The following is a 15,482-nucleotide window of genomic DNA, read 5'->3' as shown; positions in this document are numbered from 1 at the left end:
TAATTCCCCATTATTAAGTGCATGGTCAGATCAGACCTCTAAATGAACCTTAACCTTTAGAAGAATGGACATTCAGAGGAATGTTCGGAGGAATATAGTTCATTTTTTGTGTTTCATTAAAAAAGTAGCAGTGAGACCCAATGGACCCTTCTAGTATTTTTTCGATCGGTTCACATTTTTTATATATATATATTTATTGGTTTTAAACCAGTGCGAATTCCGTAATCTAATTATATTGGGGCGAGATACCGAGCTGAACATCACAACGTAATTCTCTAATTGCTGTCTCTTCTGCTTTGGCGTTTTTTTAGGTCCCAGTTGGGGAAAAAGAGGTTTTATGAAAAGCAGAACCCTCTTGCAAATGGGATTTTGGAGTAACGTCGAAGCAGATACTAAAATAATTGTGTTTGACTTGAACAAACTTCTTGCAAAGTCTCCAAGGTAAGGAAACTTTTCTTATAGCAACCGAGAAGGAGAGGCGTAGATGTCTAGAAGAACGGACATGACGGATACATTGTACTTATTTATTGATCAAATGTATTCTCACCTAAAGTTTTCTTTAGTGCAGAAAACCCCAATAATGTTAAATATTAAGAAGTCTTCAAAGAATCCATATGGTGACCATCCAACTTTTCCATGTTGGCCAAAGACTGGTCGATTTCATGATTAAATGGTGTTTTTGAACTGATGGAAAAAGTGAATTATCTCCAAAGGCAGTAAAAGTTACTTTCTGAATCAGTCGGGTCAATAGACACCTCGTAGTAGAGGTAATGGCGCCATGATTTATTCAGTGGGATTGGGTCTCGATTTTCAGTATCTCGTTCCACTTTTAGGATTTAGCAGAATCATTTTACGGAATTTTTAACAATAATTCCATTTCTGGTTGCATTTCACTTAAAAAGAATCCTGACTGCTCAGATGGAGTTCATTGGCACTCCGTCTATCAAATAGTCAACGTCGGGAAGATGTCGTTAACCTGAGATTCCAGTCGAGCTCTTGGAAAGGAATACGCCGGAGCTTTATGAATGTAATGCATGCATTGGTCAAAAATGGCAGAAAAATTGGGGTTTCACAAAAAATAATGTGGTGGAAATGTAATTTTGGTGCAGTCATCTTTTTTATTATTTAGAATTAATTGAAATTTGTTTTGTAGGACAAAATTGATTTTATCACTAACAGAATTGATTCAGTGATCACAGTTTCACAGTTTTGCTGGATATTAGCGCCACACACTGTGGAGCGGCACCGGGGGGGGGGGGGGGCAGTGTCGGTATAAATAACATTGGGGGTTGCATTTTCTGCCCAGTTAAAAAATTACTTTTTCAGCGGGTTCTTGACAATTTGACCCCTCGTCATGATGTCATTGGTTGAAGAACTGGCCGCTTTTGCCCCGTTTAGCCCTTGTCTTTGCCCTTTTGGGATTACCCCGAAGGAGATAAAAAAAAGTCAAGATTCTACCGCTGATTCTTTTTATTTCCGACTTTTGGCCCAACTCAAGACGTTTTGTTACTCGGCTTTGTTTGATGTGTTCCGGGCGTCAGGTGACACAGTGTTGCCAGATTCTCGCGTATCAATGCTATCTACTTAAAGATCCGTTCCGAACAAACATCAAACTTCGGTGATTCAGAGAACTCCGTCTGTTTTATTCATTGGCTTCCTATTTGTGTCTGCAGGATGAGATTCCATGCCAAATCGATGGTCCTGTCTCACTGGCTCTTTCTGGCGTATGTGCTAATGGTTTGCTGCAAATTATTGTCTGCCTCCGGCCCTCAGTCCCGAGGGCAAACAGGTAAGAGCTTTAAACTCATTATTTACTACCGAGACCAATTAATAAAACTCACACAACCGCAAAGTCCAGCTTTTAGCCACCGATAATTGATGAAGTTGTTGACGACGTTCTTCGATGATTATCACAGCTCTCCATCTAATGCCGCAAACTTGAGATTTAACATTTGGCTTTTTTTCTGTGTGTTTTTCCTCATCAGTTTTTTTTATTATTTTAGAATTATTTTCTTACAGTAAGTTAATTTTTGGGGACTGCTTTCTCCCCCCCCCCAAGAGATGTAAAAAAACACACATATCCCTGTTCTTTTTACAAAATTGTTTGTCGGCTGTTACCTGTTTATTTAGCTTTCCTTTTGATGCAGAAACTCTGTTGCTGTTGTAAAAATGAATTCCGAATCTGAATTATTTAGTATAATTTCTTTCAGTATAATGATCTCAGCTACATACTGTACAAGGCTACGCTCCCAGATGGGAAAAGGTTTAGCATAATGCATGCGCGACGCTGGAAAGGACGGCGGTATTAAATGTAGCCTAGTTGTTTTTTTTTCGGTGTTATGTCTCTAAAACACAATGCAAAAATACAGTACATTTTGTTTTTTTGTGTTTTTTATTATTTTTTGAAAATAAGTTTCTTTAAGATCATTCATTAACCGGTTCAGTGACCGGTGTCTTTCTATAACACATTACTAGGGCGTCTCTGATTAATGATGGATGAATATTTATTCGCATTTTGGGTGTAGGATATTAAGGATAATGGACGTTTACATCGAGTCTTAACAAATGTGTTTAGGGATTGCAAGCGAGATCTAGAGAGCCTCACTTGTAGAGGATGCCGCCACGAGGATGGTTCCTCTGTTAGCGAGACGGGTGGGAGACGGGTGTCGGAAACGTAGTTTAAGTAGGAAACAAGAAAAATTGGGTCCGGCCATCCAACGCTTTACGTACTCATTGACACTGGTAAAAAACCCAACTGCATGAAAATAGAGGGCATCAGAAGTGGTGGCACGGTTAGACTAAAGGGGCGATTGATCAAGACTCTTGATCAGCCATATATTTATTGCAGGTCCTACTTTTGGCACTCGGGGGACACCAACACAATGACCTCCTGCTCTCTGTGTCCTTGTTACATTATCATGTAGAATTTGGCTAGTGGATAACGGTGGGAGCCGATATTTCTTCTCTTCTAGCATGGATTTCATGACTTGGAGGCTTCCACCACAATACGACAATGGATCATCGTACAACATACCAAGGCAACAAACCATGGGGGGCGGTCTGTGCCAGAGTAACTTATATCTTCAGTTGGTGGGTGAAGGTGGGAGCCATTAAGCCCCTGTAGTCTGCCCGTTTCTCCTGCTGTAACGACTCAAATCTTAATCAGTCGTTTGTCTCGTCTTGGATTCAGGAGCCGTATGTCTATCCCATGCATGTTTACATTTCTCTCATCAGAAACCACTTCTGCTGGGAAGCTGTTCTACTTAGCAATTATCGGTAAAGAAAAATGAGCAGGGCTTCTTCTGGTGGCTTGTCAGCCAGCTGTACTTATAAACAGTTTACATACAACATCTGGGCCGGCGCAGTGGGTATTATAGCATTTCATCCATGCGAGCACATTTTGCAGCCCTTTTTTGTGATACTTAATAGTCACGACCTTATCATGGCAATAAAACAAGTGCAAGAACCATATAAGATTTGAGGTGGGTCAAAGAGCTCTTGTCTGCCTTCAAGTTCTATGCCCACTGACAACTAACCTACAACAAATGATTGATACAGCACCAGCCTTTTCCGATAACCGTGCCATGTAACAACTCCACTGTCTCCAAATACCCAGATAACCGGCCCTTATACCTATTGCAGGGGTCGCCAATATGCCATACTTAGCTCTTTGTATAAGAGGTAGTTCCTGTCTGTTCATTTTATCTCTCAGTATTGCAAAGCTCTGGCAAATACCGGCGGTTCCTACATAAGTCAGGCATTTTGTATCTTCTGAACATATGTTTTGATTACGAACAGAAATTGATCTGCTCATATAGCTTAACTTGGCCACTACTGATAAAGTATATTGAGTGGGAGGATTGAGACTAGAAAGATTTAAAGTTTTAAACACATTTACAGATATGAGGATTAGAACTCAATTAAATTCAGCATCCTACAGAGATAAAATAAATATTCACACACCGCCCCATCATGCAGGGGCTTCTGGAGATCTTATATGAGTTTCGGTGGCTTGGAGTTGGTCCTTTACTGTATTTAAAATGTTTACATTTTACAAGGTCTGTTTAAAAAAACGGGATTGGAAATATGCTTTCATGGAACTGATTAAAAATAAGATTTATTGCTATTTTTCCCAGTTTTGTGTGTATCGGATACAATGTATCTAGGTACAGATGGCTGTAAATATTCCTTTCTTATTATTTCTACTTGTAATGCCCCATTGCTCCACTAGAGGTCTCTACAGTGCAAAAAATGCCAGCGTCGGAATGTTTCAGACATTCTAATCACTGGGTTCTTAATTCTGCTTCTGCTAATTAAAATTGTGACTCATTTGTAATGTTAGGAAGCACAATGTGCTTTATCGCTGGGTTCTTTTTATTCTTGGTTGAAATGTTTTATTTCATATAATATTTCAGTGAGTTCAGTTCCACAAAAGAAGAAGAAAAGAAAGGCATTGCGTGTGAAAACAATAGATCCAGCTAATAATAAGAAGGTAATACAGTTTTAGATTGGGCTGAAGAAAGGAAATACATTCTGATACATTGCATTGTATTACGCTTTTTACTATTTTATTCCCTCCCAATTATATTTGCAGTACCAGTCATTAGTAGTATTTGGCCAATTCCATCCGAAGATGATTTAAGTTATTGAATCACACAAGCGGTATTAAGAAGGCCATCTTTACTTTGACCCCAATACATTGTGAGATATGTGAATAAGTGCAATTATTATAGGACCCCTTAAATCTGCACTAAAGCTCGGAATTGTAATGCCTACTTTGGCCTGTGGTAGGAGCCCTACTCTCACAGTACCAGCACTTAGGGTACCTGTCATATAATCCCCCTATAGCTGTAATCAAGTAAAGTATACCTACAGCATTCAGATTGCAAGCTCTTTGTGCCAGAGACCCTAAAAGTAAGCATACTCACCAAAGATCTAAGAACTTTTGGACTGAATTGGCTGAATTCTAATATCTTTTACGTTGTAATTACTTCCCAGCATTTATCATTATTCATTTTGTATAGGAAAGAATTGAAAGAAGAAGTCATTGATACATTAAGCTTATTCACGCGATTGATTTCTGATTTATAAATGAAGGTATTGTTCTGCGGCCGCAGTACCGACTCCCATTCCGAGATGTGGAATTTGTTTAATATGTACTAGGGTTCTATTAATCTCTGTAGCAGAAAGAAAGAAATCTACACTTTTTTTCTCAATAGCAAGGTGACCCTTTCCAGATGCAATGGAAGAAATGTCAGGCTCCTAACAATTGAGTTAAATAGACAGCTTCGTTAATTTCTGAATCCGTTATCTGTTCCAGAAAAGGTATTTTTTAGTTGAAATATACTAAATCTCTTCTTTTTTTCCCCCCAAATCCCATTTGAATTTCCCATTTGACCGTTTCACCATCCCAGTGGAAACTTCTCTGACCTTCATTCTGCTATTAAGCCCCGCAGAGACCTTGGATACATATGAGGTCAATAGCAAAGTACATTCTTTTTTTGCATCGAGTCTGTTATCAAACTCTTGCACTGAATACGTATTATAACCTTGACAAGAAATAATATAAAAACCTGCGCTTTTCGGTGTATAGCATCTTTTAAACATAATGCCGCAAAACCCATTCAGTTGAAAAGAGACTATAATACAGCTTGTGATAGCAAAACCCTCCCTGCTTCATTAGGCTATATCGCCGAACTGCAAATGCTCTCTGAATTTGGAACAGGCACAGGAGCACAAATATCCATGAATCTATATTTATGAAGAATACAAAATAATAGAAAAGATAGGTCGGAGGATCGTTTTAGCTGCTAAATGTGATATTGAGGGAGACTTAGAAGAAAGAAACTTTTAGCGTTGTTTTGGGTTTGTTAAATACGATGATGAGATTATGCGGTTGGGCGTGCTTTTGAAATGCCACCGACCAGGTCATTAGCGGGGAAAGTTATATTGGGCCGTTTTCTGCTCTTGGCACCCGGGGCAGGATCGGAGGTCATGCCTTGTGCTGACGCCACATCTGCTTCTGGAATCAGGAGGAGGCACAAGGGCATTAGGTTCAAGAGCTCACCGCTCACCTTGCCAAGCCTAGGGCAGATTCTCCGTGCTTGATGGAAGCTCTGGCCCTGTCGGAATCGATGAAAGGGTTAGATAGATGCTGTCCGACTATGCGATTAAATATAATTCCCATGGTCTGGTCACGTGTGTCTCCCACTCTATATTTTTTTATTCTGTCCCAATTACTGTACCTGTCCAGAGGGAAAGGGAATGAGTCCCTAATACCTGGTGATCTAATGGAGGAGATCAGGGCCGGCCCTATAATGGGGCAGACTGGGGCAATTGCCCCAGGCGGCACTTCTCAAGGGGCGGCACTTTGCCGTCCCAAGTGCCGCTGTTTTGTCAGCTGATGCGGCTACCGGCGCCGGTTTTAACATAAATGTAAAACCGCCGCCGTTTAATTACTTGCCTGCGTGCAGCGTGCCGATCGGTTCGGCTCTTCGTTCCACCCCCTTGATGCGCATTGACGCATTGAAGAGCAGGTTCCCGTCACCGCGTGACAAGGAGAAGATCTCGAGCGAGAAGAGGCTGAAGAGCACGTTGGTGGAAGAAGAAAAAGTAAGTATTTAAAAAAAAATAAAAAATTGAGGTGATAAGCGGACCGATGGAGTCGCGGACAGACATTCATGCCCCTAGAGGGTTGCTGTGGAGAGGGGAGTCAGGCGACATTAACAATTGAATATCATTGAAACGTATTTGCGGGCCTACTCTATTTCAATCTGAATATTTTATGAAAAAGGAAACTGAAATTGGTTCTTTGGAGCAGTTGCTGTTTGCTTTGTACCACCAATTTTGGTTCCCATTTCATATTAAATAGAATATCGCCAATATGGAAGAAGGGGAGTGAACACCACCTGCACACATTTCAGACATGGTGCCACCATGTCTGAAATGTGTGCAGGTGGTGTTCACTCCCCTTCTTCCATATTGGCGATATTCTATTTAATATGAAATGGGAACCAAAATTGGTGGTACAAAGCAAACAGCAACTGCTCAAAACAGCACAAATGTATGACCTCAATACCTCAGCACATGAGAGGTGAGCTGTCAGCTCAAGTGTTAAGCCTGTTAAAATGGCTGTTTATGGAGGTTATCATGAACCTCTGAAATCACTGTTTTTTCCTCCAAATATGTATAGGATTTTTTGTAATAAACCTTCTTGGCCTTGGAGCAGGTTTAATGTTAACATACACTGGCTGTGCCTTCTGTTTTTGAGGTAACTACAGCTAATAGCGCTTGTGGTTATCTGTCCTATCTGGTTATCTAAAGAAAGGCCTAATTTTAAAGGGTGGGAAGGACATAATTTTAAAGGAAATATTCATGCCCCTAGAGGGTGGCTGGGGAGTGAGGACACAACAGGGTGGTTAGGACGATCTATACACAAAGGGGGGGGGTGATACACATGGGTATAGGGGGCATTATAATTAACCAGTACAAAAGGAGGGGCATCAAAACACAAGGGGGGCATCAAATAAATCAATGCACAAAGGGGCCTGGCAGGGGGCACAGTCAGATACACACAATAAGCAGCAATGTGGAAAGCATTTTTTATGCTCTTGACAGGTGTCAAAGCCTGTCCTGGTGTGTATTTGTTTATCTGTTTCCTGGCACTTTACTTACTGTAGGGATAAATAGAACTTTGTACCGTATTTGCTCGATTATAAGACGACCCTGATTATAAGACGACCCCCCAAAATCTGAATATTAACTTAGGAAAAAAAGAAAAAGCCTGAATATAAGACGACCCTAAAGGAAAAAAGTTTTACCAGTAAATGTTAATTCATGTAAACTATTTTTTTTAATAAAAGCTATGATTGAGAAAAATATTTTTTTTGTTTTTATTTCTTGTATTTTCCAACCTGTCCCCCAGTTACGCACATCTGCCCCCAGGCTTGCCACTCCAATATGGCACTGTGGCCCATGATATGCCTTTTAACCCTCTATATGCCACTGTGCCCCATGGTATGCCTTTTGACCCCCTATGTGCCACTCTGCCTCCAGAAATGCCTTATACCCCTATATGCCACTCTGCCTCCAGAAATGCCTTATACCCCTATATCCCATTCTGGCATTTAGGGGGTTAAAATGCATATTATGGGGCAGAGTGGCATATAGGGAGGTATAAGGCATTTCAGGAGGCAGAGTGGCATTAAGGGAGTTAAAAGGCATTGTATAGAGCACTCTGCCTCCAGAAATGCCTTATACCCCTATATGCCACTCTGGCATTTAGGGGGTTAAAATGCATATTATGGGGCAGAGTGGCATATAGGTGTATAAGGCATTTCAGGAGGCAGAGTGCTCTATTAAATGCCCCCTTAACGCCACTCCAGAAATGCCCTATGCCCCCATTTAACACACACACACACACACACACACACACCCTATACCCCCATTTAACTAACACACACACACACACACACACACTCTCCCCTCCCCTCTCAGCCCTCTCTTACCGGTGCTTCCAGCCGGGGCAGTGGGTTGACGTCGCCTTCTGCTGCAGCCGGAAGGAGGTGGAGTTGGCAGCGGGGGTTTGTATCCGTCCGTCGCGTATACTTTCCCCGGCTGTCAGAGATCAGAGTTCCCCGCAGACGCAGACAACCCCCGCTGCTAGCCACACCTCCTTCCGGCTGCAGCGGACGTTGTCTACGCGGATCGCGTAGACGTCAACCCGCTGCCCCGGCAATACAGATCTGGATCTTAGTCTCCTAATCAGACTCTATTTGAGGTCTGATTAGAAGACGACCCCGATTAGAAGACGAGGGGTATTTTTCAGAGCATTTGCTCTGAAAAAAACCTCGTCTTATAATCGAGCAAATACGGTAATTTTTATTTATCCAGAGACAAAACGCCTTCCTGAATTTCTAGTCACGTCAAAGGACAAAACTCCAGACATCAGTGTGAGGGAAAGTGAAGGTATTGTGTTATTTACTCTATTTCAATCTGAATATTTTATGAAAAAAGAAACTTAAATTGGTTCTTTGGAGTTTGTGAAACACAATTGCTGATTTCATTATAGAGGGGACTATACACCACATATTGCTCCTTACTATACTTACTATATCTTTGTTTTTCTCATTATGTATTTGCGCCCCATGTGGAGGAGTATGCCTTTTAACCCCCTATATGCCACTCTGCCTTCAGAAATGCTCTGCGGGGATCTGGATCTTAGTCTAATAGTCAGACCTCATTTGAGGCAACATAGATTATAAGACGAGGGGTATTTTTTAATAAATCTATTTAAACTATTTATATAAATAAAGCTATGTAAAAATATGGAGTTTGCAGTTGCATGTAAATTATCACTTCCTAATTTTAGTTTTAACTATCATGATATGACATAATGGATGTAGGACAGTTTTTGCAGAATTTTTTTCCCCGAAGCGGGGGGGGGGGGCAGCATTTCACACTTCGCCCCAGGCAGCACAATGTCTTGGGCCGGCCCTGGAGGAGATCATATACTGCCTTGGAGATAGGACTAAATCTATGGCTTCTTCATGTGGATGTCGAAGGTCAAAGCTCAGGCCCCTAAGGAATGGCAAGTAGGCAGAATCACCCCACCTTCTTATGACGCTCACTACATGGGCAGAAAATGTTGCATGCGGCAGCCGGACATGCGTCATCAGGTGGCCGCTGGCCTTAAAGTTCCAGGATCGCCTCGTGGCTGCCAGTCCTTCCCTTGCCCGTGGGAAAAGCTTATTGATCCAAGGAGAAATCTGACTGCCATTTTGGGGTCAAGAAGGAATTTTTTCCCTGGTTAGTGCAAAATTGGAAAGAGCGAAACCGGGGGTTTTTGCCTTCTTTTGGATCAACAGCAACAAATTTACAGATATAGGAAAGGCTGAACTTGATGGACTTTTTTCAGCCTATGTAACAATGTAACTATGTACCTGTCCCCTGGTTGACCTTCCATCATTCTGACGTTGAAGCTTTTTACTTACTTGAAACTTGCGATACTCTTCCAACAAGACGCGCTCCTGGTTTCGTATTTACTGGCGAGCTGGTTTGAAAATGACGAACAACTGCCCTCGTATTGGAAAATTCAGGCCGTTAGCTGTTTTCTCAAATCATTTTATTTTTACAACACTGTGTAATGTTAAAAAAAAAATAAAAAAAAAAATTGATAGATCCCAGTTGAATACATTTAATAACGTTTTGCCTAAGCCAAAAAAGCTGGTGTAATATGTTTATAAATGCCTGCTAGATGTTTGCGGGATAACTAATTCCTTTCTTGTAAAACTCAGTCAACCAGCGACATTACGATAAAGGTCTCGGTCTTCTCCGGTATGACTTATTCTGGCTTTCTAGGTAGCGGACAAAAAAAAGAGACGATCCCTATAACACGGTCCTGTCGCCCGACATAAATCTTTGAGGATGCGAGCAATTAAAATATGATCCATAACAACTGAACAGAATGCCTCTCCTGTCGTCATACACCGCGGTTATCTAATAGCCGTTCAAAAAAAGTGACAGCGAAACGGGTCTTTGAATTCTAAATGAGGAGATTAAGGATGTCTCGTTGGCTTTCACATGACAATCTCTCTCTCATCAGACTGTAAATGATGTATCAGTACTGGGAATGGAAGTACAAATTCCCCATTTTTTTCCCCCTTTTATAGCTGTAATCTTTACAAAAACTGACAAGGGTAAAAGAATTATTAGCCAAGGACCCGGAGTATACGTTTTTTTGTTTTTTTTATTGCTTAATATCTTACAAGGAAAGGTGTCGCGCTGTTCAGATACGGAATGAAGTTTAAATGATGAATAAATGTCACATTGAAAAATAACCCCAAGAGAAGGAGACTTTTTTTTTTTCTTTCTGTAATGAGGGCTGTGTTTTTGTAGGTTTGGGATATGGTTGTTTTTTTTGGTGGGGGGGTGGACCAGATATACATATGCAACTAGGATGCTCAGGGTCTCGAAATCATTCTACATGCTCCTACAATTATTATAAATCAGTCAATGTATTTCTACTCGCCTTGGCAAGAATACAGGCGCCTCTTGTGGCCGCAGATGGAATTGCGATAAAAATTGTCAAAAGAGAAGATCCCTAGCCCTAGGTAACAATTGACATTTATATATGTCCAAGGTTAACAATTGCACTCCAAATGCCTATTTTCTGCCCGGTGCCAACTAGCTGTAGCAGTAAATAATACAATATCCAACAATAGTTACCAGCACTCCAGGGACTTTCTAAATAACCACACGAAAAGCTTCGATTTGGAACACAGGAGTGATGGGAGTGATAAAGGGCCATTGGAACACAGGAGTGATGGGAGTGATAAAGGGCCATTGGAACACAGGAGTGATGGGAGTGATAAAGGGCCACTGGAACACAGGAGTGATGGGAGTGATAAAGGGCCATTGGAACACAGGAGTGATGGGAGTGATAAAGGGCCATTGGAACACAGGAGTGATGGGAGTGATAAAGGGCCATTGGAACACAGGAGTGATGGGAGTGATAAAGGGCCACTGGAACACAGGAGTGATGGGAGTGATAAAGGGCCATTGGAACACAGGAGTGATGGGAGTGATAAAGGGCCATTGGAACACAGGAGTGATGGGAGTGATAAAGGGCCACTGGAACACAGGAGTGATGGGAGTGATAAAGGCCCATTGGAACACAGGAGTGATGGGAGTGATAAAGGGCCTCTGTACCCCTATGAAGATATTCCATATTTCTAGCTACAATAGTCATTGTCGCTGGTAGTGTATGTATATATATATATATATATATATATATATATACTTGATACATCATATACCCAGGGCTTTTGTGTGTAATTATGGGATTTTTGTGTCTCTCTGGCTGTATGAGCCTCTGTGTGGGTCCGTGCTTTGTATGTGTGTTTTTTGTATTATTGTTTGTTTTCTTGTAATGAAACATAAATGTTATAATACAGAGTTACCCTTTCAGGCTCAGTACACAAGGAAGCAATGTTTAAATGTAACAATTCTTAGACATTTCTTTCTATATCATTAATATTTTTAAAATTCTTGATACGATCCAACAAGTATTAGGTCCCTACATGCCTGATTGTAAATAAGAATTAAGTTATTCCAATGTTTTTCTTTTCTTTTAGAGCTTAGTAGAAAATGTATCTGTTTCTGGAAAGTCTACGCAGACAACGCAATTCACCAGGGCATCGGATGACAAATCACGGATGTCAGGGCAGCCTTTTCGCAGCTTGGCCTTTCTACCCAATAACAATAATGCTTTGAAATGCTTAATAGAGCCATAAAGTCAAAAAGTCCCCGTCCAATCTATTTTTCTTCTAACCCGAGGTGCAAAGCCATAAACAAACACGTCCAAAGTCAACCCAAGATCCAGCAATGAGATCTGCAAATTCCGAAAGTAAAAAACCATAAAATTCAAATTTACTTTTTTGAATTTGTGAAAAATTCAAGACAAAATTGAGAGGGGAATTTCAATATATTCTCGGGTGGCTTTCTACAGAGGTTATAGGTTTAGTCAAAATATATAAAACAGACCAAGGAATGGAAGATGTAGTTACACCTCTAGAAAGTTCAGATAAGAGAACTCTATCCACGGAATGTACGTATAAATTCCTTTGCTTAGAAAAAGAAAAAACGTACTTTGAAATAATTTTTAAATTTTAATTTTAAATTGGGAATTTAAAACTTGAGCAGTTGGTGTTAACATCCTAACCATTTCTGTTCGTATGCAGATCTAAAATATAATATATATTTTTTTACATATAAGAAAATTAAATTTTCATATTTTTCTCACTGATCAAATTCCTGTAGGAAAAGGAAAAAAAATGATTACAATTTAGAACAAAAATCTCACTGCCGGCAAAGACTACTTATTTCTATTCATATACTGAATCGGACCAATGGAGGACGCTTCGTAATTTACATGCTAATTCGTTTTTGGGGTTTTTTTATGTATATTTTTTTTTTTAAATGTAACCAAATTCTGTTAAAAAACAACGCTACGAAAAAGAATTCCGCTGGGAGCCAAACACCTTGGATTAATATCCATGTCACAACTCCCTGATTAGGTTGTGTTGGTTACTCATTCTAGTTCGTTATAAATTCACTTCTGACGAATGGTCCCCAAGGTTCGGTACCTAAAGAATTTCTATTATTCCGTAAAACCTTCAGTCCATTAACTAACTCGGCCAAAAGGCCCTGAAAAGAAATGGCGCTCTTTACACGTGCTTCTACAACACTTCATTACACAACGTGACGGAAACCTCGTTGAATGAGTTCTGTTATAAAATAAATACTATTGGTGAGGTTATTTTCCTTATGACCAAGGAACAAAATAAAACCCCCAAAAACTTGTTCTGTGGAGTAATGAATTTCCAAAGGACATAGTCAAAAAGAGCACTAATGTTCATTTTGAAAGATGGTCTTTGTTGTGCGCCGTACGCACGACCACAATTTATATCATCATTAACGACTTTGTGCCTTTCTCATCTTTATTACAAAATCAAATTATACAAACAACATTACGGTATTACTTTAGTAATAATGAAAATGTACTGACACCGCTGCCTGAGTTTTATGTCATTTTGACTTGGTAATGAGACTTTTTATGGTAATTAAATTTAGTAATTGTTTACATTATTGTCCACGTCTGCTGGGTTGTAGACACTCGAGCAACTGGAACATCCAACTGTCTTTATATGATTATTATCTATCATTTGTATGTTTAATTAAATGTAAGTTGATGCTGTTTTGAAACCCAAGAGTTCTAAGGGAAACATTACTTTGTCATATCACTATGGAAATAAAATAGTTAACCCTAGAATATGTTACTACAAGGGGTTATTTGGAAATTATTGACCATGACTTATGGACAACAGCTAAAAACTGTGGCCATTGTAGGCTTGGAGAACCCTGTGTACCCTTTTTATAAATCAGGTCTTTGCTATGGGTAAAGCTTTAGGGTTTCTGGTTATCATTCTTGGTGTTTCTTTCACTCAAGCTATGTGATTTTAACCTGGCCCACAGTCATTTATGTTTGTTTTCAACCGAGATGTTTCAGGTTGACCCTGGATCAGTCATGGTTTCCATGAAGCAATCATGGTTACCCTGGATCAGACGTGGCCATTGTCTACCCAGCTTTATATAGGTTAATCTGGTCCTGGATCATTCATTGAGATTTCCAACCCAGCCGTGTATGGCCCTTGATCATCCATGGTGGTTTTCAACCCAACTGTGTGAAGTCAACTTGCCCCTGAATCATTCGTGGTGATTTTCAATCCACCATCTGCTATCTCATGCCTCCATCTTGACATTTTTAAATAAATCCCATTATCCCGTTGGACACTACACATTCTTAGACCAACCTCATCTGGGCATTTTTACAAAATGAGCTACTGAAAAACAAGTATTTTGGCTTTTTTGACTTTTAGTAATGGTAAAAACCTGAGCGGTTCAGCCATCTCATGGAACGAAGGGTATGTTGAGTGGTCAACCTTTCACATCATGCTCCAGCTGTGTCATGGACAATGACCTCCTTGTATAATGGCTGTCTTCTCCTGATGGTCACAGTTAATAAAAGGTGGATATATAATAAGCTCTATTATGGGAGAATTTGAGCAACAAATATTTTTGAAATCGAGAGCATGAGAAATGTAGAGACCAAAATAAAAACCTATTCAAAGTTTTAACAACGTGCTTGATGAATGGGCTTTGATTTTCAATATGTCGGAATTATACAGTTAAAAAATAATGTTAGTAACTGTATATATAGATTAATGTTTATGTATGAAGAGAGGTATGTAATGAATTCTCTCTCCGGTTTTAGCTGTGAACATAAATCAACATAATAACAAACCGTTACGTTGTTCTAGTTCTGGCTCTTAGACATCGCAAAGGCTTTTAATTGGGTTCGTCTATACATGGAAGCCGAGACAAGTTCATTCATAAATTCGGGGTTTCTCCTATAACAAGACGTTCTTTTTGTGTGTGCCAAAGACTAACAATCAATAATATTTTTTTTTTAGTTCAAATCAATATGTATCCAAGAATGCTTAAATTCAATTCATTTATGGACATAATATGTTTGCCTCTATTCACCAAAGGTCAAGTAGAGCTTATACATCCCCCAATTTGCACCTAACCCAAAAAAAATTCCATAAACACATAATAAAATAAAAAAATGGAGTCCCTGACTATTATAACTGAATATTATATTTATAATTGCACAGTTATTTAGTCAGTAATGTATTCTGGATTAGGACAAAAGGTCTCGAGGACAGCAGCCACCATTGGGCCATCAGGATCCCAGACGTGACGCTGCTCAATAAACCATTCACAAAGGGAACTGTGACACGTGTCCTTCTGAGCTGAACGCCAGGCTATGATGTCATATTCCCTCACTTAGTAGATTAGTCGGCGACTGTGGAGGTAGCTGTGGGGGAACCGCGGCATAAATACATCGCCGTAGTTAATAA

General features: G+C 40.0%; 1 protein-coding gene across 1 annotated transcript in view; it reads left to right on the top strand.

Annotated features, from left to right (window-relative positions):
• Positions 1–1,674: 1,674 nt before the first annotated feature.
• LOC149278711 (chemokine-like protein TAFA-4) overlaps positions 1,675–15,482 on the top strand; it is a 42,862-nt gene continuing 29,054 nt past the window's right edge. The window contains exon 1 of the mRNA XM_089501869.1: positions 1,675–1,789. Within this exon, the coding sequence (XP_089357995.1) occupies positions 1,675–1,789 (115 nt within the window). The remainder of the gene's footprint in view (positions 1,790–15,482) is intronic.

Source organism: Sceloporus occidentalis, unplaced genomic scaffold, assembly GCF_023333645.1.
Source record: "Sceloporus occidentalis isolate IW3139 unplaced genomic scaffold, rSceOcc1.0.p SCAF_183, whole genome shotgun sequence".
In the NCBI taxonomy this organism is placed as follows: domain Eukaryota; kingdom Metazoa; phylum Chordata; class Lepidosauria; order Squamata; family Phrynosomatidae; genus Sceloporus; species Sceloporus occidentalis.
Note: the sequence above shows the minus strand (reverse complement) of the source record. Positions and strands in the feature narration are given on the sequence as shown.